Source organism: Corvus hawaiiensis, chromosome 26, assembly GCF_020740725.1.
Source record: "Corvus hawaiiensis isolate bCorHaw1 chromosome 26, bCorHaw1.pri.cur, whole genome shotgun sequence".
Classification (NCBI taxonomy): domain Eukaryota; kingdom Metazoa; phylum Chordata; class Aves; order Passeriformes; family Corvidae; genus Corvus; species Corvus hawaiiensis.
The window spans coordinates 25,076,629-25,104,184 of record NC_063238.1 but is presented as its reverse complement, the minus strand read 5'-3'; the positions used below and the strand labels follow the sequence as shown (position 1 = coordinate 25,104,184).

The window sequence follows — 27,556 nt, the reverse complement described above, 5'->3', positions numbered from 1 at the left end:
AAAAACATTATTTTCATGTTTTAACTTGAAATAAGCTAAGATTAAAAAAGATAAATTTCAGCTACTTTACCACTAAAGTGAAGGGCTGTAATCGGTGATTTGGTTAATACCTAACTTCTCCTAACCTCAGCTGCTCACTGAGTCACAGTTTTACAAGGAGATAAGCAATCACTGAATTCAGCCTGGAGCTAAAGACTGTTATTTGCTCTTCAGGTCAAATACTGGTTACTCGATAGGGTAAGACTCTTCAGTTGATAACCTGTGATCCACACCAGAGACAAAATGGACAACAAACTGCCCTTATCATCCAGCTCAGCCTAAGGCAAACCTATCTGGCTAAAAATCAAAATAAAACTAGCTGGGACCTCTGCTCTTTCATTCTTTCTTTCATTGTCTTCTCCAGTGGAAATTATTAAACCATTCTAGTTCCTAGAGATGCTGGTCATGGTGATCCTATACCAGGATTTCAGTTTGGACGAGGAGTTTGCTGTACAGTGAGGTTTCTGGGGCACAAGGAGTTAAAGGGAATCAGGTATGGAAGAGTGGAGTTTCCCTTATAATATTAGAACCGATTTTGTTTTGGATACATATGGACAAAAGGGATACAAAATCTGGGAGGGACAGCCACTAAGGCATGGGGAAAAAACTCATGATGAGGGGACTAAAGTAACACTGATGCTTTAGAAATCAGAAACCTGTAACAGAGCAGAAAAACGTGCAGGTGAGCATGCTCAGTGTTTGGAGAGGGGAGGACAGAAAAGAAGTCTTAAAGTGTATGACATCTGCCTTTAGCTGATTCTGGTCTCTTTCTTCCCATTTCTCACCCTTATTTGACACACTTAAAACAGCAAAGGAAATACATTTTGGAAAGCCCTTTCTTAGGTTCCATTTTCTAGTGTCTATTTTGAAATTCCCAAAATACATCAAAATTGCACTCCAACTCTTTGCTACATATTTGCTTAAACATAACAGATCAAAGAATTTAAGGGAAAAGCACAAAAATAGTTTTAATAAGTCACCCTACCTGTATCCCCATTCTCTGGATCTGTTTTCTTTTCTTCTACAAACAAATGAAAGCAATACGTAAAGCAAAAAGAGGGGGAGAGAAAAAAAATGCAGAAATAATAATAAAAGTAATATAAAAATGCATTAAAAAGGAAAAAATTGACAAAACTCAGCAAATTAATATAACTTGAAGAATTTAGTCAACCAACCAAGTATGATGCTCTAAATCTAGAGGCATATTCACTGCATGCTAGTGTATACATCTGTGTACTCTTATTGAACATTTACTGAAGGGAGCCCATGGATATTTTGTGCACTTCCAGAATCATTCGCACACTCAAGAAAGACAGAGCAAGGCAGGTGTCAGATAGAGTTACTTTACAGTTTCTTTGATTGGGATGACACAAAAATAGAAGTAAAAAAATTTGCTTGTGCTCTATGTTTTATGCAGTGCACACATGAGATACAGTCTAATGGTTCAGGCATAAAAACTGAATGTGTCAGAATAGGTTTTGGCAATTGCTTTATATCTTCATTGGTTTAATCAATTCTCATAGCTTCTACAGGTTAAAAGGTTTAAGAATGATATTGCTGTAGCTTTTCCTAGAGTTAAAAATTATGAAGAACAAAAGACACTAACATCAATACTCAGAATTCAGTTCATGCACATAAACTCAGCTGACTGATGCCAGCAAATACTCTGAATACATATTAAAGGTTGTAAATGTCTCAGGGCAATCGTCTATCACAAAGAAATGAAAATACATTGGATCCCTATCAAATAATTTGGCAGCCCGTAAATAATCTGAAATCCAGTTTTGGTAAATAATGTGAAAGAATTTTAAGTCAAATGAAATTTAATTTAATTAGAAATACATTAACTTTGAAATAGATTGTTTACTTTTCAAAATTATATTAAATTCAATTAAAACAATCCCATGAATATAGAACAACAGCCCCCAAGCTACACACCAAAAACAGTATACATTACTAGAACTAAATATTTTTCCAGAATTATTGGTTATTGAGGGTTGCTCACAAAATTTTGATCTAATTTACAGTACATAGACTGAAATGGGAAACAGAGCTGTTGTATTTTAAGGAAATACTATTTTGTAGGTGGGCATCAAAGCAGAGGATGAAGTCAAACTCAGAGAGAAATCATATTCAAGCAAGGTAGAAGTGTAAGAAGGAAAAATATGTTCCTGCAGAGAGCATAAATAATATGCTACACTTCAACAGGATCTGGCTTCCTATCATGTGTGGGATCAAGGTTATTGTTCTGCTGGCAATTTCTAGTGGAACTATTAGGTAAATTAATGGGAAATGGATATGGCAGGTCATAAACCTACACTTTTGTAAATCAGTGGGTACTAAATCAGTTCTTGGAACTTCTCCCATTCCCTGACCTGTCCTGCCCCATACTCAATACCATTTTTCAATAAGGCTTTTTGCATTCTTCTGAATTGGCCTTTGGGCAGCCTGGCCTTATTATCTATGTGGGCTGTGGATAGTGCTAGGAAAATAGCAGAGAATGATAGTTTTGTTTGCTTTTCAACCTTTCAATTTTATTTTTTTATTTTTCTTTTAGTTTTAAATTGCTGTCACCAATATAAAATCTACAAGTATAATGTCATCTACTGTCTCATTACTTTCTAAAGCAGAAATTTGGTAGCAATACCACCGATCCAACATAATGTACAATAGAGGAAAGTTACTTGAGTCATTAAAACAGCCTTGAGCTTGAGCTCAGAGAGAATGATGACATTTCTGAATTATTCCATATGCATAGTGAAAGGAAATCTTTGCCTAAATATTATCTTAATACAGGAATCTTATACTATATAGGGTAATTAATTTTTTAAGATGCCCAGAAGTCCATTCATCCTTATGTCTGAACATCTTTCAAACACAAATCTTTAAATAAATACATTGTCAAAATAAAGAAGTTTGAAACCTTTCACTCCAACTTTCCAACTTTCACTCACTCTTGCACTAGGTTTAAAAAGTACACAGAAAAATATTTCCAAATGGGATTGTAGAAATGAGTATCACAGTACTAGCAAACATAAAATTCTATTGGATTTTTGAGTTTTCAAAGTGGAATTGAAGTGAAAAATATCTACAATATATATATTCTTTAGATTTTTAGTAGAAAGGTCAACACAGGGGATCCTACTCTTCAAACTGAGGTTTCGGATGTGTTGTGAAGAGCTGTCTGAAGATGTACTAGAAGGAACCGAAGATTGAATTGAGAAAGATCTTACTTGAATGGAAGCAGTAGAACTCAACAAAATTGGTATTATCCATCTACCAAGTAAAACAATATTAACTTCATAGCAGCAAAGATCTTCACTGCAGCTATGGGCCTAGTCATCACCTCTAAAAGAATTCAGAGCAGGTTCAGGATCTTGATACTAAAGTAATTAATGCTTTTGGTTGCAATGTGTTCAAAACAAAAAAGTTCTAAAGAGCCTTAATGTCTTGAAACTGCTGAAAACCCATAAATCACTATGAGATTATTTTAAAATGTCTCAAACTTAATAATATGAGATGACAAAGCCACCAGTCATTCCTAAAAAATCTTGAACTGATGGTTTTTTTATGACCAGTATCATCACATTAGTCAGTATTTGTCTATATTACTTGATTTAACCTTGGTTTGCAAAGTGAAAAGCATATATTGTATCCTGTGGTGTAATGATCTCAGTTCACGAACTAATTTTTTTCAGAGCTATACACTTTGGAGAAAATAAATCAATGCTTTCATGAAGGATACATTTCTGCACATTACAGAAAATAACTATGTTTTCAGCTTAATCAGACTACAGATTATTTAAGTATATTGATGGAATACAGAGATGAACTATAGCCATAGAGAGATTGAAATGCTGAAATATTCTCTCTCAAAACCTTCTTCCACCATCACAGTAGACATTGCTATTATAATGACCACTGACATTTCATTTAATAGTAGACACAGCCATGTTGCCCTAGTCTAACTCCCTGTTCTTTCTAACTGGTCCTAACATCTGAGAAATATCTAACAATCTAACATGCATCTGGAAGATAAAATTAATAGAAAAGAATTCTTAATAAGAGCCTCATTCAAGAGCAAGCTTGTCAAGAACTAAAACTAATCTAAAATGGCCTTGATTTTCTTGGAAATGCCTCAACTCAATGAGCTTTGCTGTTCTGATGGGTACCTGGAGGTGCCAGGGCCCCATCAGACTTCACCCACCTCATGCCAAGAAGTCTCATGTAGCAGGGACTCCAAGTTCCTTGGAACAGAACATGTCCATCTCTGTACATGACAGAATAGAGTAACAGTTCCACAGAGGAAGCAGGATAGCAGATTTCTCCCTAGTCATGGATACTGATGGCAGCATTGAACAATTGCTCAAAAATTGCTGGTTTCCTGGTGAAGATAAGGGGCAGCCTGACTTTGCAGCCTTAAGGTTACAACTGGGAGGTGCTGGACTTCATAGTCTTCCTCCCAGGGTTTCTCCCTTCTCTCACAGCTGACTGCCCCGAACTTAAGGTTAGATCCTGGTTCTGCCTTGACCTTTCTCTTCCCTCTCACCTGGGATCCAGATGAATGAGATTTGCATAAACTGAACAGAGGCCTAAAATAAATCTTGACTTCCTTGTCTTGAATGAAAAAGATTGCAGCCTCCAATGCTGGAGGATACACGTCATTGTAAGAGACAGACATGGAACTCCTTGTTTGTTTCTGAGTTCAGGCATAAGATAAGACAATGACATAAAATACTTTATCCTTCTATTTTTCATATTTGCAGACACTTAATAACAGCAATATGACTAGCAATTATATTTATACAGTGGATAAAATAGCTCCTCTACTTCTGTGCTTTATTGAAAATTGAGTCTGATTTCTCAAAGTAGACCAAATTATTAAATAACATTTTATTTTAAAAATCAAATATACATGTAGAAGCCTAACTTTTGGTTACTTCAAAAATGCTAGCTGAATTTCTTACTAGAGATTTCTCTTGAAATGCTATTCATGAGAATACAGGAAAATCAATTTTATTCTGAAAAGAAGGTCCCTGAAACAACATCACAAAATCACAGACTATTCTGAGCTGGAACGAACACATCAGTATCGAGTCCAGATCCTGGCCCTGTACAGACAGCCCCAAGAGTCACACCATGTGCCCAAGAGCATTGTCCAAATGCTCCTTGAACTCTGTCAGGCTTGGTGCTGTGACCACTTCCCTGGGGAGCTGTTCCAGCGCCCAAACACCCTCTGGATGAAGAACCTTTTCCTGATATCCAACCTAAACCTCCCCTGACACAACTTCAGGCCATTTCCTCGGATCCTGTCACTGGGCACTACAGAGCAGAGATCAGTGCCTGCCTCTCCTCTTCCCCTCACAAGAAGTTATAACTGCAATGAGGTCTCCCCTCAGTCTCTTCTCCAGAGTGAACAGACCAAGTCACCTCCATCATTCCTTGTATGCGTTCCACTGAAGGCCCTGCGCCGTCTTCATAGCCCTATTATCAAATTAGGCAAAGGAAAGAAGATTGTCTCCTAAAAGTAAAATGTAAAATGTAGAAGTATTTGCTTTGAACATCAAAACTTGCCAGTTAAAGGTCGTGTACACAAAGGATTAAATTTCCTCCTGTTTGCTGAGCTATTAAATTCCAATTCTACCTCTAAGGAATTAGCTCTAAATTTTTTCATTCTGGCTGTCAACAGTGTGAAAAATATAACTGCCTAACTGCTACAGGTCTAGCAAAGTATCAGATGCTGTGTGATATGAATGGTTACTGAACTTCACTCCAGGGCTTTATGTCCAATTTGTGACAAAAATAAAAAACGTACTGTTGCAGCAAACAAGTTCTTTCCAAGTCTGTGATCCACATCACAGACTGAATGAAAATAAAAAATAATTAATGGTTCCACAAGTGTTCTTCAACTTAATATTACTTATATATTCCTGATACTTATTATTACTGTTTAAATGTGACTGAAGTGTCAATTATTGCCCTTAAAAGGGCATGCTCAAAAGAAGACTATTTCAGCCAGCCAGCGTCCTAGCAGGGAAGATGTCTTCACATTCCTGTTTTCTATTTGAGGATTGCTTGACGGATTTTTTCTTTTTTTTTTCTTGTTGGTTTCAAGCTTGACACACTAAAGAAAGACTAAAACCCAGGGGACATTTCTCGCCACTTAAATAAATTTTTATCACAATGCTAAAAGCATGTTAACTATGTTACTTTGGCTTATTTGCAGAATACATGGCACTGTTTAGTAAAATAATTGAATAAAATAGTGTGGTGATCTAAACAGGGAAGTTAAAGAATCTCTACAATCCTTGGTTTATAAATTGACAGGGTCAGCTCAGGTCTCCGTCATTAGGGATAGATCAGTGCAGATGGTAAAGGACAAAGGTCTTTTGAAAAAAGCTGCAAAGTTCTATTTTGCGTATTTATTAAAGTAATGATTAGGGCTATGGCTAGCCCTTTTTCATGCTGCCTAGATCCTTTTCCAAGGTCATTTTTTCAGGGTAGCTGGTGACATTTTTCTGTGCTGCCTCATACGAAGGTCTGCATACACTTTGGTGGCTTTCATAAAATACTGAGGCCTACATGGAAAACGGATGGAAGAAAGAAGTAGTAAGTCAAATATTAGCTAAAACATCCCATTTTGTTTCTCCCAAGAACTCTGGCACATCCTCCCTATATAAATGACATGAAATAGGATTTTGAAAGTGTAAAAGAAAAATATCTGAGTGGTCAGTAGGCCCTTCTATTCTGTACTCATAAAAATCCATTCAGATCAGCCATACTATAAACTCTGCATTGCTTTCAGGAAAACCTGAGCACAGTCTTATTATTGATTTCCAACATCCTGTTTGCCAAGCATGCTCCTCAGAGCTCCCACCACTGGCACACTCCACAGCATAACCACAGAGTATTCCACATTCTGATAGAGCCACTTCCAATCATAAGCACAAACATTTGATGATAATTACGCCTCTGCTTTCAGAAAAGCTAACAAGTATTAATAGAGATTCTTCAGCTATCCTAAGAATGCAAGACATCTTCATTAGCATCTCAATAACCAGAAAGATGGTCAAAGGTTTAACCAAAGAACACAAGACCATCAATGGTGTGTGCACCTGAATTTAGAACTCAGAAGAACTACAAATTAACGACCAAATGTTTTACACAATTATGCTGCCACTTTAAATTACATAATCTGATGGTTTTAGTATTTTAGCTTCAGCAGACTGATCATCAGACTTTATTTTTGTGGTTTAGTACAGATGGCTACTTTGGAAGTCTTTGGTTTCTGGATTTAATTCTAAACAAAACAAAAAATAAGGACAAAGAGCCTCCCAGCCATCCAGTATGATAGCAGGGTAGCCAGTTTAGCCAGCCATATTACTATGCTAAGTACCTATAAACTGAATTTGGAGTTTACCCTTTGGGTTTTGTTGACCAAATACAGATTAAGATGCTTTAAATGTCTCTTTCACAGTCTACGGCATCAGATTTTAAACAAGCCTGTCAAACTAAATATCACAGAGGTGTTCAGAGATGCACAAGTAATTTAATCATATTTGTGCTAAAATGTTACAAATTCTACCCAGAAATGTTTTTTCAACATAAGGAAAATGGAAATAGAACAAGGCACCATCCTGCTCTTTAAAGGAAAGTGTGTCACAGAATACTGACTATAATAATAACAACTCAAAAGTAGAGGGGTGTCATGTTCTGTTTATAAAGGGTAAGTACATCACAGTAGATCCACTCTTGGAAGGCTTGAAAAACCTCTCATGGTACCGATAAGAATGGATTAAAAAAACTGTGCTCCTTGTCTTCTACTGCAGCTGATTTCTTAAACACTCTGAATTGTACCATTTTTTTTGTCCTTGCTTTCTCCTACAGTATATTTGCCACACCCTTTCACTGTTTTGCCCTCCACTGTCGAGGTCTACAAGCTCTTTCTATTCATCTTCAGTAGGGTTTGTTAGTTTTTGTAGGCTTCATTGCCATCAATCATGTTATTACAAAGAGATTTTATAAAGCACAGAAAAAATTTTATTTCAAAGTCCTTTTCTATTTGAATTGCACTCTGAAAGTTAACAAAAACTCTAATCAAGCCTTTGTGTGCCCTTAACATGACAGTTTTACTTCAGAGCTTGCAAAAAGGGACTTCAATATCTATTTCCCTGCCTTTCATGGCCCTTTAGAAATGGAACAGTCCCCACTATCTTCTAACTTCCATCTAACTTAGAAAGTTTAGAATGCCTGGGCATCACTAAGCCACCCCTTCTCATCCTGGAATAAACCTGGAATCAATTACCCAGCACTATTTCTGCTGTATGTGCACTGACTGCCTTTGTACAGGCATGGATCTGCCTTTCCAATGCTTTGATGATCATTTTTTGGGCAGTTACTTGAGTCAACCAGATTAATTTTTGGAATTCTGAAGAATGTTCTCTGTATTTCATATGTTTGAAGAACACAGTAAGTATTACATGCACTTGCCAGTAATTTTTGGCACAATGATAACTGGTTGGTCTGACCAACGTTACTGACAAAAATAAAGATGTCTGCTTTGTAACTAAGGCTCTTTGGCAGGTAGGGGCTTACTTCTACTTCTCCTGAATGGAAGTATTCTTTGTGAAGCCAAGGGGATGTGAACAGGCACACATCTCCTCCACAGTTTTCACAATATCTAAACCTATAAAACATACTAATTTGAAAAATATGAAAATCATGCATCTCAAAGCAGGTTTGTGAAAACCCTGTATCACAAAGCTCCTCCTTCACCCAAGCAAAACAGGGTTTAGTCATTAAGGATTCTATCAAGCTCTACTGCTGTCAGATAACAAAATTTATATTAAAATACCTTTGCTTCTTAGCTTTCTGAACATGCTTTTGTGCTTGAAATACACAGCAAAAGCTTTGCACTCACTTTCATAAAACTTATAATAAAAAATCTAGATTTTTTCAAGGAATAAAATTTTATTTTTTACAGTTATAGATTATAATATCCAGAGAGAGGAAAAGGCAACATTTTTCTATCAATACAATTGTAACATATTCAGATATTTAGCTTTCACAAGACTTCTTGGTCTAGTAATACCTAAAATCAATAGCTAATCCTCTGGAATACATGAATGTTTGGTAGCATGATAAATAATGTGAAAACCATTTCCTAAGAAAACCTGTAAAGGGATAATCCCAGATTCACTTCTTAAAGCAAATTCTAAAACAATGGGAAAACACTTTGTTCTAAAGTATGCCTTTGAAATGTCACCCTTGCTTTTTAGCTGTGCTCCAAGTGCCTTGTACTGAAATGTGTAACCTGCTTTATTACACAGGCAAGCATGGAAGAGCACCTGTTTCAAATGTACATCTGAAAATATATTACTATACACAGAACTGTATTTTCTCTTGAGTTTAAGGGCAGTAATAACAACTATTGCAACTGCAGTGCTGATCATTCTTTTGCATTTGTGTGCTAGACAATTAAATTAATCAGTGCCTAATACCTTTACCTAACACTCTGAGCTAAGTAGTGTTTCGCAGAAGAACTGCAATGTCAATAAAATTTAATAATACACGGGTATTACCAACTTATATATGTTCAAGAAACACAGGTGATGAAAAGATATGCTTTTTTCTGACCATTTTAAGGTCTGATTTCTTCCAACACAAAGAGAGATATGGACTGATTCCATATTCTGATTTAATATATTGATTCAATCAATAACTCAGAAGAAGGCTTTTGAATAAAAAGACCCACAACTTTTATTATGAACAGATAGGAAATGGGTCACACAATCATCTAACTTCAGTTTTGTAATACAAGAGATTCAGAATCACTGCACAGGGACTGGCAATGAATCATAAGCACAAGGTAAGTAAACTCAGTCTTTCTACAGCATAATTTATTAATTTCTAAGAGTGGTCATTTACAAAAGATGAAATTATGAACACTCTGCCAGTTGTCTTTTCTATCCATACTCAACTTTTTTTACCCTGTAATTCTAACAATTTCTATCTTGAGATTTGTTTAACATGAAAACCACAGCAAACATCTGCAAGATTCTCTAAAAATAATCTATGACTCTAATTAGGACAAGAGTAGTATGAAAAGTAAAACTGAGCTCTGAAGGAGCCAGTCATAGTACAGAAAAGATGAAAGCGTTTCACTAAATATCACCTAAGTTGAATGGACCAGTCAATGTACCCCAAAACTTCTCCAGATTTTCTAATCTAAGTGGCATCCAAGTGGCTTCTCTAATTTGTTGGGATAATAGCAGAGATACAGGAAATTAATTAAAGCTTTTACACAAAAATTTTAAAATTTAAATTTTATAGCTGAATTTAATTAACTTAAATATGGGTAATTTTGCTGTTGTTCTACATACCACAACTGAACAAGCAAGGAAGTGTGAACAAATACTGCATTTTCAGAGCTAGGATGCCTTGATAGACGTTAGTTCTCTGCCAGTAATATAAAGTACGTGGAAAATTCAATAAAATGGCAGATTAAAATTTTTTATGAAAGAAACCATAAGTAATGCACGAATAAAAGCCTCATAAACAATACAGCTAAGTAAGAACTCCTTCAATGTTCTGACTTCTTGCTCTCATGCGATCATAAACTTTTGATTTACACTTTTTGGCATGAGAAAAGAGCTTTTTTCACTAAAAATTCAACTTCTAATTGAAACAGGTTTTATTCAAAAAACTAAGTTTGAAATTCTAATGCATGAAATTTAACTTACTGAAATTATTCAATTTTGAAATTACATCCTCTCAGAGTCAAAAATAACTAGTTATATAAGAGTTTCTGCAGTTGTAGCAGTTTTCATAGCAGCTTTCGAATGCACATATAAAAAATTATAGATTGTTTTCATGTGTTAAGTGGAAGTTTAAAGGCTAATTTACAGATAATTTGAGATGTAAAATAAGAATAGATATGGTAGAAAGCAAATCAGTCTAAAGTCTTAAGGCATATTCTACTTGCCATCAATTACCTTTCATCACTTTTTATAGTGACCATAGTTTACAGGTAATAGAAATTAAAATTACATAAGCGTCTTAAATTCTTACACCTTGACAATATTTTGCCAATATATTGAGGGGGAAGAGAGGGAAAAGTATGTGAGGTGAGCTGTGATAAAATCCATAGAAAAGGTAAAATGAAAAAAATAACACAGAGAAAAGCAGTAGAAGAGACAGACCTGAGTTTGTTCTCCTTGATGATTCCGCTTCTTCTGTGATCACATCGTGTAATGTACAGACATAGACAAAGGAGATGGGCGTGAGAGGATGTATTCAGAAGGTTAAAACTGACACTGAGGGAAAGGGCCAAAAATTGTTTTAAAGAGAAGTCTGCAGAGCAGAGTTAGTAAGTGGAGAAAAAAATAAAAGACACTAGAAGAAAAAAGAAAGCTGAGAAAGAAGCGGTTAAACTACTGTTGTTGGAAAAGAACAGTAAAGACAGAGTTAGTATAGCAGCTGAGGAAATAATAAAAGTTATAACTGACAGCAAAGTCAATTCTTGCAATGATGCTGAAGAAAAAGCTGGACAGTAAAAGGTATGTTAACTAGCATAAATAGTTTTGTTCATGACTGTACAATTTTTTTGAATGTTATCTACTTGAACGCAAGTATTATTTTTCTCTTTCAAGTATTGAACACTCAGTTTAATGTCACCACGGGACTTGTATTATTAGATTTTTCAATTATTAAATTATTGTAATTTATGCTGAACCAAACTTCAGATATCCAAAACAGGAAATAGATTTTTTTTTCAAACTTAGGTACAAGCTCAGACATTTCAGAATCCACATAACACACTCTGGAAAGGACTGCATTATTGTAACACTCTGCCAAAGGCAAAATTATCAAGACCAAAATACAGAACGTGAGAAAAGAGAATTTATAGCTATTAAGTCTCATGGTCAATTCAGGGTACTTTTTCAGAACCAGTGTTGCTCTCATCTCACAGAAGTCTAAGTTACTACAAATGCATGCAAGTTAAATGCCAAAGCAACTATCTCATTACTTACTTTATTACTTCACATTCAAAAGCACACTGCCATTTCAGACTTGGAAAACATCTGAGGGACAGTGCCATGCTCTGTACTGAAAATGTATTCTTAGCAAAAGAATGGGAGGAATTAATCTTGAAAAGTAATAATAATTACAAAGAACTGTGAAGCCACTGTTGCTAGCAGAACAAATGTTTTGTTACAAAAATCATCAGAAATAGAAAAAAAATCTATAAACTTGGTCTAATTTCAACATGCAGTTTATTAATGAGTCACAAAACACTGCTCATAAATCATTAATGCTGAAGATGCTAGATAAAGAAGTCCAGAAAGTTTTACACACCGCAAAAATATCTGTAATTTTATTGTCATTTTACAGTCAATAACAAGTTACCGTTGAAAAAAACGTAAAATTAGAATAAACAGAAATCAATAAAACAAAATTAAAGACAACACTAAATTTTACCTGACAACCATTGTTCTATACTTAAACAATTTTATATTATAGCAGTAGATTATATTTTCATCTACTATCAAATGCCAAGACTGTACCAAAAGTGTTGCAAAATCAAGCAGCTTGAAACACATATAATTAGAATGCACTTTTAAGCAATTAAATTTGCTTACAGAATGAACACACATTAGTGCTCTATATATGATATGTAGTGTGAAAGCATAGCAGCTGTCAGTTTTGACAAAGCTTGCCATGTCTTTGCGTGTTAAAAAACCAGTAATAGAGTATAAATATTTTTTTTTTTTATCTGGGCAAGACAAAGAATCCATTGGAAGAAATACAAATATGCAAATAGAAAGATCTACTTCTCCATGGCATGTTACAGCTCACACTAATACAGTGTAGCTATAATTGCTGTAAGTGCTAAATAAATAAATAAATGATTATTAGCACCACCAAAACACAGCTTAAAGTATTCAAAATGTTCTGAAAACATTTTATATTACATTTGTATAGCCCTGAAGTGAGCACTCCTAGCATAGCAAAACCAGTTATCAGAAAGTCTCTGTCAAGACCCCACTATCCTTGGTTTATTATTTTTAATATACATAAGAACAAGCAGCTTTGAGACATATACTGCAATAAAATAAATCCTTCTCTATAAATTTTCAAATAATTGAATCACATTATTTCCAAAATTGGAATATATCTGGTATGATAATGCAAGGTATTCTAGTAATGCCAGACAGACACAACTGAATAGCAAGGAAGCTCTCTTTGAGTATTTTAGAATCAAATGACCACTATTTGCATGCATATCAGTCACATATACCAATACTTTTTAAAAATAGCATTTTTAAAAGTTCTCATGCAAAATATTTGTTATGAAAAAAAAATTACATATCAAAGTGGCATCAAAAATCATTCTTAATTACAAATATTTTTCAGTTGTAGGTTTTTACTTATCAAACATATTAGAAGAATAATTCTAATAGAAGTCAGAGGAAAGAAAAAGATAATAATTGCCTTCTCACTGTGGATACCTGATCAACTGATACCTCATCTGTTGAGATAAATGGATTATAATATTTTTGTATTTATCGTTGGAAATATTAATGAATTTGCAGAAGTTGTGGCATGGTAATGGACCAACTTCTTTCAATTAACGATGTGAAGAAGGAAGTACTAATAGACTGATTAATTTAAACACAATATCACATATGTGAGTCAATTTTCTCCTGATTAAGAAGCCATGCCATAAATCCCAAAAAATATTTGAAAATTCTCCGTTTCTGTAGCTCTTAATCTACAAAACAGATCTTTTTTATATAAATACATTTAAACGAAAGAATAAAACAATGTCATCAATTCTATTAAATTTACATCACATCAATAGGCAGTCTTCATTTGTAAACTTACTGCTTTGTTGTGGAATTGATGCAAATTTATTTGCATCAATTTTTCATCTCAATGTATGAGAGTAGTATGTATAAGGCTATTATATACAGACTTGGAAACAAATGAAAATCTTAATAAATAAACATAAAAAGTTAATGAAAAACTTTAAGTCTGAACTCCCCCCAAAATAAGTACCATCTCTTTTATCATGCTTTGACACAGAACTGTTCATTGTAAGTAATGTCACCCATAGAAGAGAAGTATTTAGGAACTCAGTGTTCAAAAAAAAACTTTACATGGCAAACACGCCCAACTAAAATTCTTAAAGTAGCAGAGGACAGAGAGATGTAAGTTAATCACTCTTTTTTTTTCCCCTTAAGAGTTTTCCTAATTTCAGTTTTATCTTTTCCTAGGAACCAAAGATCTTTCACTGCAAATATGAGCTCAGATTTGAAAAGTCTCATTTCTGGACACTCTTCACAAAATACAATATGCAATACCCGAATCAAATAAACATAATCTTAAAACATGGAAGAGACTCTTAAGATAGAAATGCTACACAGAGTCTGTATGTTCCATAAGTACATGTCATTAGTCTGGATATGATTAAACTTGAAGAGTGATCTAATACATTTAACTCTCAGGAAAGATGTCCCCTGACACAATTCAAACTCTGCAATGCTAAGGATACAGATACAGAAGAGTAGATAGAAAAGTTAAGAGTACAAATATTTGTTAGCAGATTTAGACAAAAAGGCTATTTTACTAGCCTGAGATGTGAATAGAATCGGTATCCTTTAATACTCTTTAAAAGCTTTAAGCCCCAACTAGATACAGAGCCTGTCCCACACTTCTGATTTTTTTTAATGAGGTAGCTCCCTCTTAGTTAAAGTAGTTATCTTAAGGCATAAATTCATACACACAAAATCACAGCTGTATACTGGATATATGCTGACATTTTTACTCAAATATATAGCAAGAAAATACAAGAAAGACTAAAGAAATACACTTAATTCTGCAATTACATAATATAGCCTATATGTAATATATGCTATGTAAAAAATACAATACGTAAAGACAGTAAGCATGAAAAATCTTACTCTTATCCAAAGATAAGAACAGTAGAGATGAAGGTAGAAAATAACAAAAGAAGAAACTGTAAATATTCTCAGTATCATAAACTCTCTAAATCAAATTAAACCATGTAGACTGCATAACTTTTTCATAAGTCTCAAGAGATAAACTAAATGAAGAATCCATAGAGAGCTTTTATTATTTTGCTTCTCTGAATAAAGTTCACATGGTAATTTTATAAAGGGGAGAAAAGACAAAATAGTAACACCTCAAAGTATTAATGCACTACAGTTACAGATTGGATTGGAAGTATCATGAATCCAGAAAAGACAATTACCTCTCTCTCTGTCCTATCATTACTTTGCCTTCTTCAATCTATTTCTAACCATATCCCCCTTTTCATAATTTTCAATCTCTCATACTTTCAATTCTGACTACAAACTTCTTTTAAAATAAACACAACTTCATTTTTAATTATTTTTTACCACTGTTTTCACACTACAACTGAATTCATGGTAATAGATAAACTTAGTTTTCATCACATTATATTAGAGTTCTGAAAGTCTTTGTGTATGTAAGTGTCCAGGCATAGTCCTACCCAGGAGAGAGACGTAAATGCTCCACAGATAAAGATAAGCATGATTCCCTTTAAATTGAAAGCAAATCTATCCCTCTAAAGATTTACTATTTGTAAGCACACATTACCTTTATATTTTCTGATGTGTTTAATCTACCATTGCTATGATTTCTCTAAAACTTTGTTTTACTTCCGTATTACAGAAATATGGCTTTCCCCAAAATAATTACAAGGATACTCAATTTTTACTTGATTCCATTCCGAGATGTATAAATCCATTATAACTATCCTTTGTCCTTTTGTTCAAACATATTAATATATGTCAGCACTTTCCCACAGTTCTGTTCTTCAACTGCTCCTTGGAAATCAAACGTTTCTGTGGCAAAGGCTGGATATTTGATGACACTGTAATGTTCTCAACAGCCAGTGATAATGAAACCATTACAGGATGGTTTCCAGGTAATAGCCATCAAATCTACTGCCTCTCTGTAGGAAAAACATGGGAAAGCCAATAGTGTTTTCTTTGCTATCTTATAAAGGCAGTTTCTGCATTGTCATCTCTAGATGGAGACACAGGTTGCTAGACTGTATTCAGCATCCAATATTTTGGTAGGGAGACTGATTGAACACTTCAAAAACAATTGACAGGGAACAGAAATTAGTATCTCTGCCATGGTACTCTAAACTCTGTGCTTTTTCCATTTTAATTACCTTGATGGGTTCAAAAGACACTAGCGATGATAAGGATGAAAATAATTGTTTTTTAAGAAAAACAGTATCCTGCCTAACTTTATCTGAATCAGTACAGGACACATTCCCCATGCATAACCTTCTTTTCCAATTTCTTCTCTTAAGGCGTCACATATAAAAGTGCATAACCATGTGAAAATGTTTACATACCGTACTTCTTTTTTTCTTTTCACCGAGAAATGAAATCTAATTACAGGACTAGAACTTTATTCACTTTTCTTCAAATACCATCTATTACACCTCAGGTGCAGGGGTGAGTGCTGATGGTACTTAATGATCTCAGGTATGAAAAAATAACTGTTTCTCATGCTCTTCGATTTAGTGGTGTCCGAGAATGCAGTATTTTCTGACAGAGTGCTGACAGCAGCTAAAGGAAGGGCACAGATTCAAAACATGGCTTGAAGTTTTATGCTATGCTTACCTATGATTCTGCAGTTTTACTCTTCCAATCCTTCAAAATCTTTGCATAAATTCAACTGAATATTTGAAATAAACATAACACTAATTCTGCAAATTACATCAGAATTTAAGAGATTAAAGACACTGTTTAAAAAAAAAAGTATTGATTTCTGATATTCAGGAAGAGAAATTTTATCAGCACCTTCTATTGAAAAGTCTGTAATACAAGAACCATTTTGCTACTTTATTTAATGACCTTAAATTGTCTTCCAACAAATTTTTTAATCTCATTTCTAGTCATGCATATTTTTTGACTATTCATGCTTTACAGGATACAGTATTACTGTTATTTTTCTGGGGTTTGAAAATATTTTTATTATCTATTTATGTTTTTCTCTACACTTCGCTCACAGATCTAAGTTCTTCACTCATGGTACTTACGTAATCAATGTCTGCTTGTTCTCACAAGTTTTCTTAGCTATAATACTGTCGTGACTATTTCCATGGGTTAGGTTAAATTCTTAACAGACAAACTGTACTTAAAGACAGTATAAGCTTTCATAGCAGGTCATATCAGAAAACACATCAACAGACGAAAAAGCAATGAAAACAGGGGAACAACAATATGAGGTATCCTTGCCTCCATTGCACCACCTGCATCCAGGGACTGTTAGTATCACTTCACTGTTTTCTGTGCAGACAGAACATTTAAAGCATTCTCAGACAAAAGACAGTGCAGTCCTGTGCAGAGGGTAAATCCCATATTGTAAAGGTTCAAGGAATCTGAAGCTTCCTTAGGTATATTCTGTCAGGCTGCATCACCGTTACATCACAGTCATAGATACAATATAGCTCAACATCCCGATGGGAGTACGGTGTTACGGTGCCCTCTTCTAGATGTCCTGACTACTATGCCTTTAAAAGAACCTGTTTGAAATGATATAGGGATGTCTATAGGGAACAGCAGTGTGCCACACATAGCAGATTGTGCCAGTCCTGGAAGTTGCTCTGATTACTCCTCCACTCCTAACACTGAAGTACATAGGTCTTTTGACAGAGTCAGTTTGGAAAAGCATCTGAGGAAAACAGGGATGTGCCATTTGATGCCCACTGCAGAGTGCTCAGAACCACCTCAGATGTTTTTTACCTCATGTATCATCATCCCATACAGAAGACTGATAACGTAAATCAGTATCAGGCATCTTATCAGGCATCAGCCCTCATAGAAAGACCTAGGACTGTGCAGTGAGGAACACAACTTTTACTCAACTTTGTATCTATTCTACACTTTGACAATTGAGATTGCAACTTTCCAAACCAATTCTGTGTACTCCCTGCAAGCACTGGAAATGAGTGGTTCTGTTCCAGACAGAAAAATAGATAAAAATCAGATAAATACCATTTTAATATACAGAACACTTCTAAAGTGAGAACTTTGTGTTGTTCATATTTGATTTTGATTTCTGTTCTTCTGCCTGTTTTTGTCTTTCAATTACAAGATTTCACTCCTGTTCCAAAATGTAGAATGCCCGAACAGCAGCCGTCTAAAAAATGTCTCCTCTTTCTAAAAATTGGAGAAGGTGGTCCTAAACAAGTACTGCTAATAAGTACAAATAAATCATCTGCCTAGAACACAGTCCTAAGCCCACCTCAGCTGGGAGATGGAGTTAATGTTCCTATCTAGCTATTATGTAAGAGAAAAGTCTGGGCAGAGGCACCATTCTGCTGAACTTTCTGTGGAAATACAATAGTGCAGATGTGTAGACATATTTTGAATCTGTCAGGCATAGTTAAAACAGCTGGAAAAGAGGACATATCACATTCAGCAGTATTTGTTTTCTCCTGTAACAACTTCTGATGCATCAAAAAGTCAGAAAACAGGCAATGCAAGTGCAGATCTGGCCTTTTACAGCTTGGTTGCCTAATTCCTAACTTAGAGCCAAGCCAGATTTTGCTGGTTTTCTTCAGTTCTGAGTCTTGCACTTCCAGCTGTACAGTAGTTGAGCTTCAGAAAAAAACTTGGGTATTATCAGTATTATACTATTATGTAGGTGAGATTACAGTGTTAATTTAGGAGGTGACACAGCTGGCCAATCTTGTAAACTTTAATTTGTGTGACTGGGAGTAGAGTGAGACAACTAATATGCCCAATAGAGAGTTATTTGCAACACAAAACTGAACCTAGGTATACTTGCAACTAAAAATCCCCATTCACTTGAGTAGATGTGGATCAACCTTTAAATATAGGATGAAACCTGCAAAAAAAGATTCCTTTCCCTGTTCCCCTTCCTTTCCCTTCCCTTTCCCTTCCCTTTTCTTTCCTCCCCTCCCTACCTTCTCTATTCCTCAAAGTGTGCTTGCCCTTTGCAAGTGTATAAATTAATGTGATTAGGACCTTTATTCTCTGATTCTGAAGACAGAACAATACTATTATTATCATCATCGTTATTACTAGGTTTACTTTTTATTGCCATTCATTTGTAGGAACGAAGATAGCTGAATAACTGAACTTGACATTTGAGGTGAAAGAAAGCTTATGATAGTTCTTAGTTTCAGAAGAAATCCATTCATGTACAGAATGGAGGAAAGAAGAGGGTTTTTTAGATTTGAGAACTCCAGACGTTTGAAGATATAAACTGCAGCTTGTACAAAAAATTGCACTGGAACATTATTTCTGCCATGTGTGATGGTGAAAGACGGTTTCAGATTCAAGTCTGTAGAAGATTATTTTCCCACCATGCATGCAGTAGATACCTTGGTTTGGTCAACTAAACAGGAATCAGCATAGCTTGTACTTGGATTCCTGAGGCTTGCACAAATATATTGTCATAACAAAATTCAAAACCAAAAAGCAAACTATGTCTAATAATGTGCCAGAATACTTCTTTTCTAATGCATGTGCATTCTAACACAATTGTTTACAAAAGCAGATCTATTTTGGCTATTCTAAAACAGAACTATGTAATCTAAATGGTCTCTACATGCTAAAAATTCCACACCAAAGTGAAAAAATAAGGTACATAAAGCACACACGCATTACAAAAGCATGAAATGTGGTTTTATAGTCTCATGCTTTCATGTGGTTTTCCAAACCCTGACAAACCTGTCTCAGAATGGTGTTTCTTTTTCAGCAATGGTTTTTCATCAGTTATTGTACCATTCACCTTTTTCTGCTGGTCCTCCCATGTAACTTCTAGCATAAACCAAAAAAAAAAAATCAGAAATATTATGTAACTTACATTATAAGACATCTAATATAATTTGGGACAACTTGATCTAAACAAACGTGTGAACATTATCATTAAAATTTAAATCAGTTCTTAGAGGCCTGTGGTGAAGAGAATTAATACACATCTTAAACATTCTGGAACAGAACATCTTATCTGAAAGTTAGTAGCTATGTTACTCGTCAAATATTCTGCAGTGTTTTATATTGAACAATTGGTATAAAAAACAGGGGCTTGTTGACACAATAATTTGGTCTGCTTTTAAAAAGTTAGTGCTCTACATTCTATAGCTTCTTACATTATCTTTGTGTTTCTGTAAATTATAAATGAAGTTAGAAATATTTTGGTTAAAAAGTCTTTGCAAAGATATAATTAATAAAAATAACCAAACCAAACAAATGAACAAACAAAACAAAACCTGAACAAGCAACCACGCATGTTTAATGAAAAAGTGTTTTTAACAATTAATTCTTAAGCCAAAACTAAGATTCGTTTTCTAAATCTGAAACATGATTTAAATTCAGCTTTTAATTTGGGCAGATTAAACTACTCAATAAGAACTCTTGTGCCAGTTATTCCTGTATCTGAAATTGGCATTTCTGATTTAACTGCTCAGGAAAAGAGCTATAGATAGAAGCATGTACACTGCTCCACAGAACTACATTCTCTAGACTTGCAAGATGCTAGTGGTTCTGAGACTGTAAATTTTTTTTTTTTTTTTACACTTTAATTATCTCTCTTCTGACAAACTAGGTAGTTAGCATAAATATTATCAGCTTTAAACCCTTTGGAATCTCATGCCAAAACCAAATCTACACCAATTAACAGGACAGATTCAATACTCTAAACTCCATTTTTGCTTTGGGCTGTTAAGAATCTGCTTATTTTGGTGATTCCATGAAGTGAGAAGTTCCTCAAACCATTGCCCACAGATGTTATCACTTTTATGGTCACACAAATAACCAGTGATGGAGAATAGTATGAAAGATATGGAAAACATTTTTAATCTTACCAATTCAAAATAAATTGATATAAAATGATTTTATCCTATTAGTTTTTATTATTATTTATTACTATTTAATTTTTTTTAATATTTATTTTTAATATTTATTTTAATACTTATTTATTATTTTTATTATTATTTATTATTATCCTTGTTAAAGAAGACTAATGGATATCTAACATTCAAAATGTAAACATGTGAAAGTGTTATCTACCTGCAGCCTTCTTCTCTGTGGCTGTTGTTGGTCCATGACAGGCTGCTGTTCTATAAATGTCTGCTTTGATTTTTGAAACTGATGGAAATGTAGGTTTGAAGTAAAATTGTCACCATAATGATTTCATGACACCACAGATATGCATGCTGAAACAGACTCTCTTGTCTTTGAAGTACCATGTGTAGTAACTACTAAATGAGAAATTTCAAACCGAACATTCTGTTACCAAAACGTGGAAATAAAATCCTATTATGATTCTTCCCAGCAAAAAAGTGATTCTTTCTTTTTCCTTATGAATATACACAGTCTTCAATAAAATATCTACTGATGTCATTTATCCTTTCTTTTTCTCAAGTAAGCCCAGAAGTGTCTTCTTAACTAGCAAGTAAAGAAATTCAATGGCCTTAGTAAAACTACTTTTGAATTTAAAGAGTAGTCACTGCTATGAAAAAAATATCATTAACAGTAATTTAGGCCATATAGTGGAGATTATACTTAGGATAAGATAAAAAGTAGGCATACAGTAAGCTAAAACACAGGAATTTTTCATGACATAGAACAAATAATCTAAATATTGAAGAATATCAGAAAGCCCAGTGATTTCCATGCCAGTTTTATGTAAATTTTAGAAGACTCTCTTTCTGACTCTAGGTCAGAATCCTTTTCAGAACTCCTGATTCAGTTCTGAACCTAAAAACTGTAGTTGGCTCAGTGACCAAAAACATTTATTATAACAAAGTTCCCTATCAGAGGAAAAGCTTTACTAAGCCTTGATAATTCTTTGAGAGCTCAGTATCTAGAAAACAGCTAACCCTCTCCATAATACTCTGTAATAACACTTGAATTGACAAGAGTGAGGAAATAAAAATCAAGTAAAAATATAATTCTTTGAATAAATAGTTTTGCTGCATGTTAACCTTAAAAAGAAAAACAAACATTACAAAAAGCAAGACAGGCTACTCAATGTTTTTGAGGAAAGTGATAGCATGAGCATGCAAACACTTTCAGAAAAGGTTCTAATGACCTCTTTTCTATAGCTTCAGTTATATTTATGGCATATCAGCATTAAATTCAAATGGCTATATAATTTTATCAGCAGTTAAGTACAACGTTTAGACTGAGTATATGGGGTTTGGCAGTACTCCAGATCAAGTGAACAGCTTTCTTGACTTCTAGAACATTGCAAGAGTTTTACTAGTAATGGTTATTGTTCCAACTGAGAAAGAAAAATAGATGTATCCACTGGATTTAACCAAACATTTGACCTTTTCTTCACCATTTTCTAATTTTATTTCCATCTCTGTGTTTTACAAAGATAAGAAAATATGTTTTAAGGAGAGCTTAAAGGAGAGCTTTCTGTTTGGGAGCTAGCATGAGATGCTGATGATTAGTCAAAGTGCCAAAATGTCAGTGTTGCCCTTACACTCTCTGGTTAGACAAATAAGTTACTATAATGTACTTTACACAATGTAATCTCTAAAATCTTTTCTTTTCCCCAAGGCAAAGGGCCACCATCTATTCCCTCATTGTTTTAACCAAAGCCAACTTTGGTCAAAAATATTTGGAAAGAAACCATATAGTTTTCTAATTCATCATTCTCCTATTATCACTCTCACTTCCCATAACGTGAACTTCATCCTGTCTTCTGTTGTGATAATCGGCTTTGACTTATGAAAGATGTAAAATTATTAAATATTTATACAAAAAAACCTTATATAGATTACATAAAATCTGGGATTCTTGAGTGAGAACATTTTAAGCAGCTGATGCACCTTAAGGGCTAGAAGGATTTTCCAGGTGCCCCAGTGCAGATTTTTCCCATCAGTATGAAATGTACAATCTTTAGATGCAGTTGTTTCTTTAGATTGAGTTGTTGCACCTACCCCTGGGCACTGCGCACCACAGTGAATAATGAAGCTGTGGTGGCACTTGGTGTTGTGCCCTTCCCTCACGAGAATGATACTCACCTGTGCTGCCTGGGGGCGGGGGGGGGGGGGGGGTGCTCCAATCCACCCTGTGTCAAGTACAACCTCAGCATTTCTTGCACTTTTGTTTAGAGTATTTAATATGAAAAATATTAAAAGTGTGGAAATAATATATGAGAAGAATAGTTGCACATATATAGCTTTTCTGAATTTCTAACCATGCCAACTTAGTACCAGGAATGTTGCAGCAAACTGCAGAAGTACGAGAATTGGAAATGATGCAGCAAACTGCAGAAGTATGAGATGATGCAGCAAAATACCAGATACTAATGATGAGGAATTTTTGTATGCAAATACTTCCCTCCTCCCTTCTTTTCTCAATACGATAACCAGTAATAGTCCTTCTCACAACTACCCTTTACTTGAAACACTTCTATATTTTTTCTCTTTTACTGGAATTTGTCTTTTTTTTTTTTTTTTTTTTTAATCCACTTCAGCTTTTATCTTCTTTTCAGCACCTAAAATTTCTGGGAACCAATTTTTATCAGTGCATTTCTAGTTTTAGACTTTTGATTAGGTTATCATAAAGTCTTCACTTTTCCATTAAGACATACTTAATTTAGTCATCTTTTTTCTGCAAATGAAAAGTACTCAGAACTTCTTTCTATTTTTAGTTTTAGATGATGAATGCTCAGAAAGAAACTATGTTATTAATATTATATAGTGACAACTACTGTAAAAATCAGTCAAAAATGGATTTGGCTAGTGCTTCTTAAACCAATGCATCACAAAAAGAAGTCATTAAAACTGTGGGATAAACTGTCAAAAACTGAGAAACTGTTTTGAATCAGATACTCAAGGTCTCAACTCATGCATTAAGAATACAAGAAAAAGAATTAATTAAGACTAAATTCACGGCATACAAGTTTTACTTTTTACAAAACAAAGTCCCTAAGAAAATTAAAGAGACATCAGCCTCCAGAGCTCACACAGAGAGAGGTATTCTCAGCATGTCAAACCTCCACTAAGGGAAAGCAAATGGCTTCAAACCATGATGTATGAATCATCCCAGATGTACTAAATTGTACCTGGAATGAATCCAGTCCCACGTTGCATCATCAGCAGGCTGCTAATGGCATCAAGGCCAACTCAAAGTGACACAAAGTCAGCAATCAAGATTTTATGCCAGAGTGCTGATGTTCCTACACCAGAGAAACCTTCAGGTGCCTCATTAAAAGAGTGTTGATGCTTCCCTACCGTGATGTAACAGGAACAAAAACAAGTAGGAACACACATAGTCTTTTTCTGACAAGTACAGAGCAAGACCTCCTGCCTCCCCAGGTAGCATTCCACAGCCAACCTGAGGACATAATCTTTTAGCTTCCTCTTTTGTCAACATAAGAGTTGATCTACATTTTTTTTCTCCATACACTGAATGAATATTTTACAGAATATCTCTAATGTATCTTAGAGATCAAGGCATTTACATGAGACCTGATGATCTGTCTTTCCTTCAGAATCTTAAATGCTTCTTAGAACTTTGCCCTGAGTACTGACAAAGTGTGGACAATATAAAGGCAGGGACACACACACGTATGTACACACACCCTTCACATTAAAATAGTTTGCAAATTAGTTCCAAATCAACAAATGAATGCTAAGAAATGTTATAAAATTTAAAAATAAATAAATTGTTCATAAGTGGCTTATATGATGGTTTTTAATGAATACAGTGTTCCAATAAAATTTCTGACATATCTTAATTATTTATTGTTTTGATTTCATCTTTCTTACTGATCTACATACACATTCTGCAAAAAAAAAAAAGAAAAAACAAGAAAAAAACCCCAAACCCCAAACCCTGAGCTTCATTATCTGGGGCTGCAGTTGGAATACATTAAAAGAACTTCAATATAAGTCATCAGGTAAGCAATAAAAAGTACTGCAATGTATCTACATTTCATATTATTGTTATTAGTATTAAAAATTTGGTAGTGCACTGCAGGTTATTCCTTACTCCAAGAGTGTTTTCTTCAAGTTGACTCCAAGGCTACATTAATTATCTGTAGCTGTAAATCACTTAAGTTTAGACCAGTAGCAGTTTCTTCCCATCATATCCTCTACCTGCAAATTCATGTTTTATATTTAATTATAATTTATATTTAAAATTTCTTACTAGTGGATTCTTCTATATGGAGAATAAACTTATTGTAATTTTCTATTGCTTATTTTTATGAAAAATTGTAGATATACTCCAGCAAGGTCCCAGAGAGCACTTGTTGAAATAACAATCAGTAAAGTCATACCCTACCTTTAGCTAAAAGTCAGCTAAAAATCAGAGTACCATGTTGCTACTTTTATAAATATAATAGAGTTGTAAAACATGAAGGAACACCAGAAAAAAATGTAATACTCCAAATAGCTGAGAAAAGACAGTTAATGTTACATTCAACATATGTACATTAATATTTAGTAAAGTATACTCAAAGAACACAAAGTAAAGATATTATTTGTAAGCCACTATCAAGGATTTTTTTTCCTGTACCATTTGGGGCATGGGAGGATTTGTTTGTTTGTTTCACATCTTTGTTCATGTTTTTAAAATATGGCAGCTTTGCTCCCTCTTCTGGTTATACACCTGCACCACGCCAGACTGGTTAGGGCAGGCCCGCTCTCAGTCGGTTTCTTTGAACATCTGGGAAGAAATGCTCCCCCAAGTCACTTGTTTGGACAAGCACTTCGGGGCGATTTTGGAAGGACTGATATAAGGGGGAAGAAACAGTGCAGAGAATCTATGAGGGAGACGAAGACACCATGCAAAGACACCATTGCTGTTTATGTAGATTTCTGAGGTACAAGTCATAGGAGACTGGGCAGCCAGTATCCTGGATAAGCTTTACTACACACTTGTCCTGCTTATATCCCTTTCTCCCAGCATCCATGCCTGGTCTACTGAAGACCAGACACTAGACTAGATGGATTTTCAGTCTGAGCTGGTAGGCTATCCTCATACTGCTCCAATAGGTAAACACAAGAAAAATCAAAATATCTCCAGAATTTAATGAACAGTGAATTTAAAAAAGGAAAATTACAAGTAATGTCCAAAATAAATGTGGAGCAAAGCACGAGCTTCTGCTCTACACCTCTCTGCCACAGTGTCTCCTCAGTTTGCATCTCCATTCCCTGGGTGTCAGGGAATACTCTGTGCATGCAAGGAAATGTGAACAGCCTACAAATTCACTCTGCAGAATGCAGAAGGTAAGGTTTAGCTTCATATAGGGTTTGGGATATTTTTTCCATGTTATTTTTATATTTATTGAAAAAGGTGCAATCTTATAGCAAGTCTTCAAATATTTTCTAAGCAGAAAGATAATTTTTTACTATATGATTATACATTCTCTCACAAACACAAACACACAAAAAAGCTCTGCAGAAAATCACAGGTACTCTACCCTTTTTAAATGCAGCTAAGATTGAAGCTTATGGTACAATTCTAAAATGTTAAAAAAATCATTCTAATCATAAAAGGGGTCTGAAACTAAGTCAGTAGTTTTAAGCACTAATACCGACCAATGAAGAAAATAAAATAAACAGCTTACACAAAGATGAAAAATATAGATTTGTTTCTTCAGAAAGCTCTAGGTTTTTCTGAATGTCAAGTACTGCTACTTCATCATATAAAAGTTTTCTTATTGCTCAAATTTACACACAAATTTACACACAAATTTTACATTCATCTTTACATGCAAATACTGTCTGCACCAAAAGGCCCATTTTATTCTTCTGCCTTATCTCTGAAAGGTTAGATTAGTAACCAGACAAACTGTGTTTGACTAGGAGACAAAATGACATCCCATTGTCACATACCAGTCTTAGAAATGCTATGCAGTGCTGTGATGTTGTTTCGAAAGATGCAAACTCAAAATTTTCATGAGTAAAATTTGAAGGTTTTTATGGACAAGTTAGTAGCTAGACTCTTTCTCACCTGTAATACCTCCCTGGTAGTTTTAGAGCTAAATTTGTAAAATCATAAGGATATCACAAGGAATTTTAACAGAATGTAGGTTCTTCAGTCTGGAGCATTTTATTGGTACTTTACTTTTCCTGGTTTATGTTGTTGTGTTGTGGGGTTTTTTTAATTTCACTCTTTTCCCAGCATGAAAGTTGCACTTATGTGCCTGCCTACAACTAGCAAAATCTAACCAGGTCTACACTTTATTTAAACCTTACTTTGCTTGAACTAGAATTTAATTAAAATGCAGTATTTCTCTAGGTACTCCTAACACATACAAATATGTTAAGTATTTTCACAGCACACATAAAACACATCCAGTATCATTTCTCATGCAAAATTCAGAAGCTGTTGTGGTCTCTTAGTGGTCTAGAGTCAGTAAGCCAGAGGAAGAGAAAGCACTTAGGAGACTCACAGCAGTCATATTCAGTAGTTCAGGGAAAGTGTAGGCCCCATTTCCACAAATCCAA

At 34.5% G+C, this 27,556-nt stretch overlaps 1 protein-coding gene across 49 annotated transcripts in view; it reads right to left on the bottom strand.

Annotated features, from left to right (window-relative positions):
- The window catches only part of RIMS2 (regulating synaptic membrane exocytosis 2), a 456,084-nt gene that overhangs the window by 97,790 nt on the left and 330,738 nt on the right, over window positions 1-27,556 (bottom strand). For 10 of the 49 annotated variants that reach the window (XM_048329132.1, XM_048329133.1, XM_048329135.1 and 7 more), the window contains 3 exons: window positions 19,809-19,898; window positions 11,241-11,273; window positions 1,025-1,060 (listed from right to left, as the gene is read on the bottom strand). The exons of 22 other annotated variants lie outside the window; for them this stretch is intronic. In XM_048329132.1, coding sequence (XP_048185089.1) covers window positions 1,025-1,060; window positions 11,241-11,273; window positions 19,809-19,898 — 159 coding nt within the window. The remainder of the gene's footprint in view (window positions 1-1,024; window positions 1,061-11,240; window positions 11,274-19,808; window positions 19,899-27,556) is intronic. 17 more of the 49 variants (XM_048329166.1, XM_048329152.1, XM_048329140.1 and 14 more) reach the window with 9 other exon arrangements.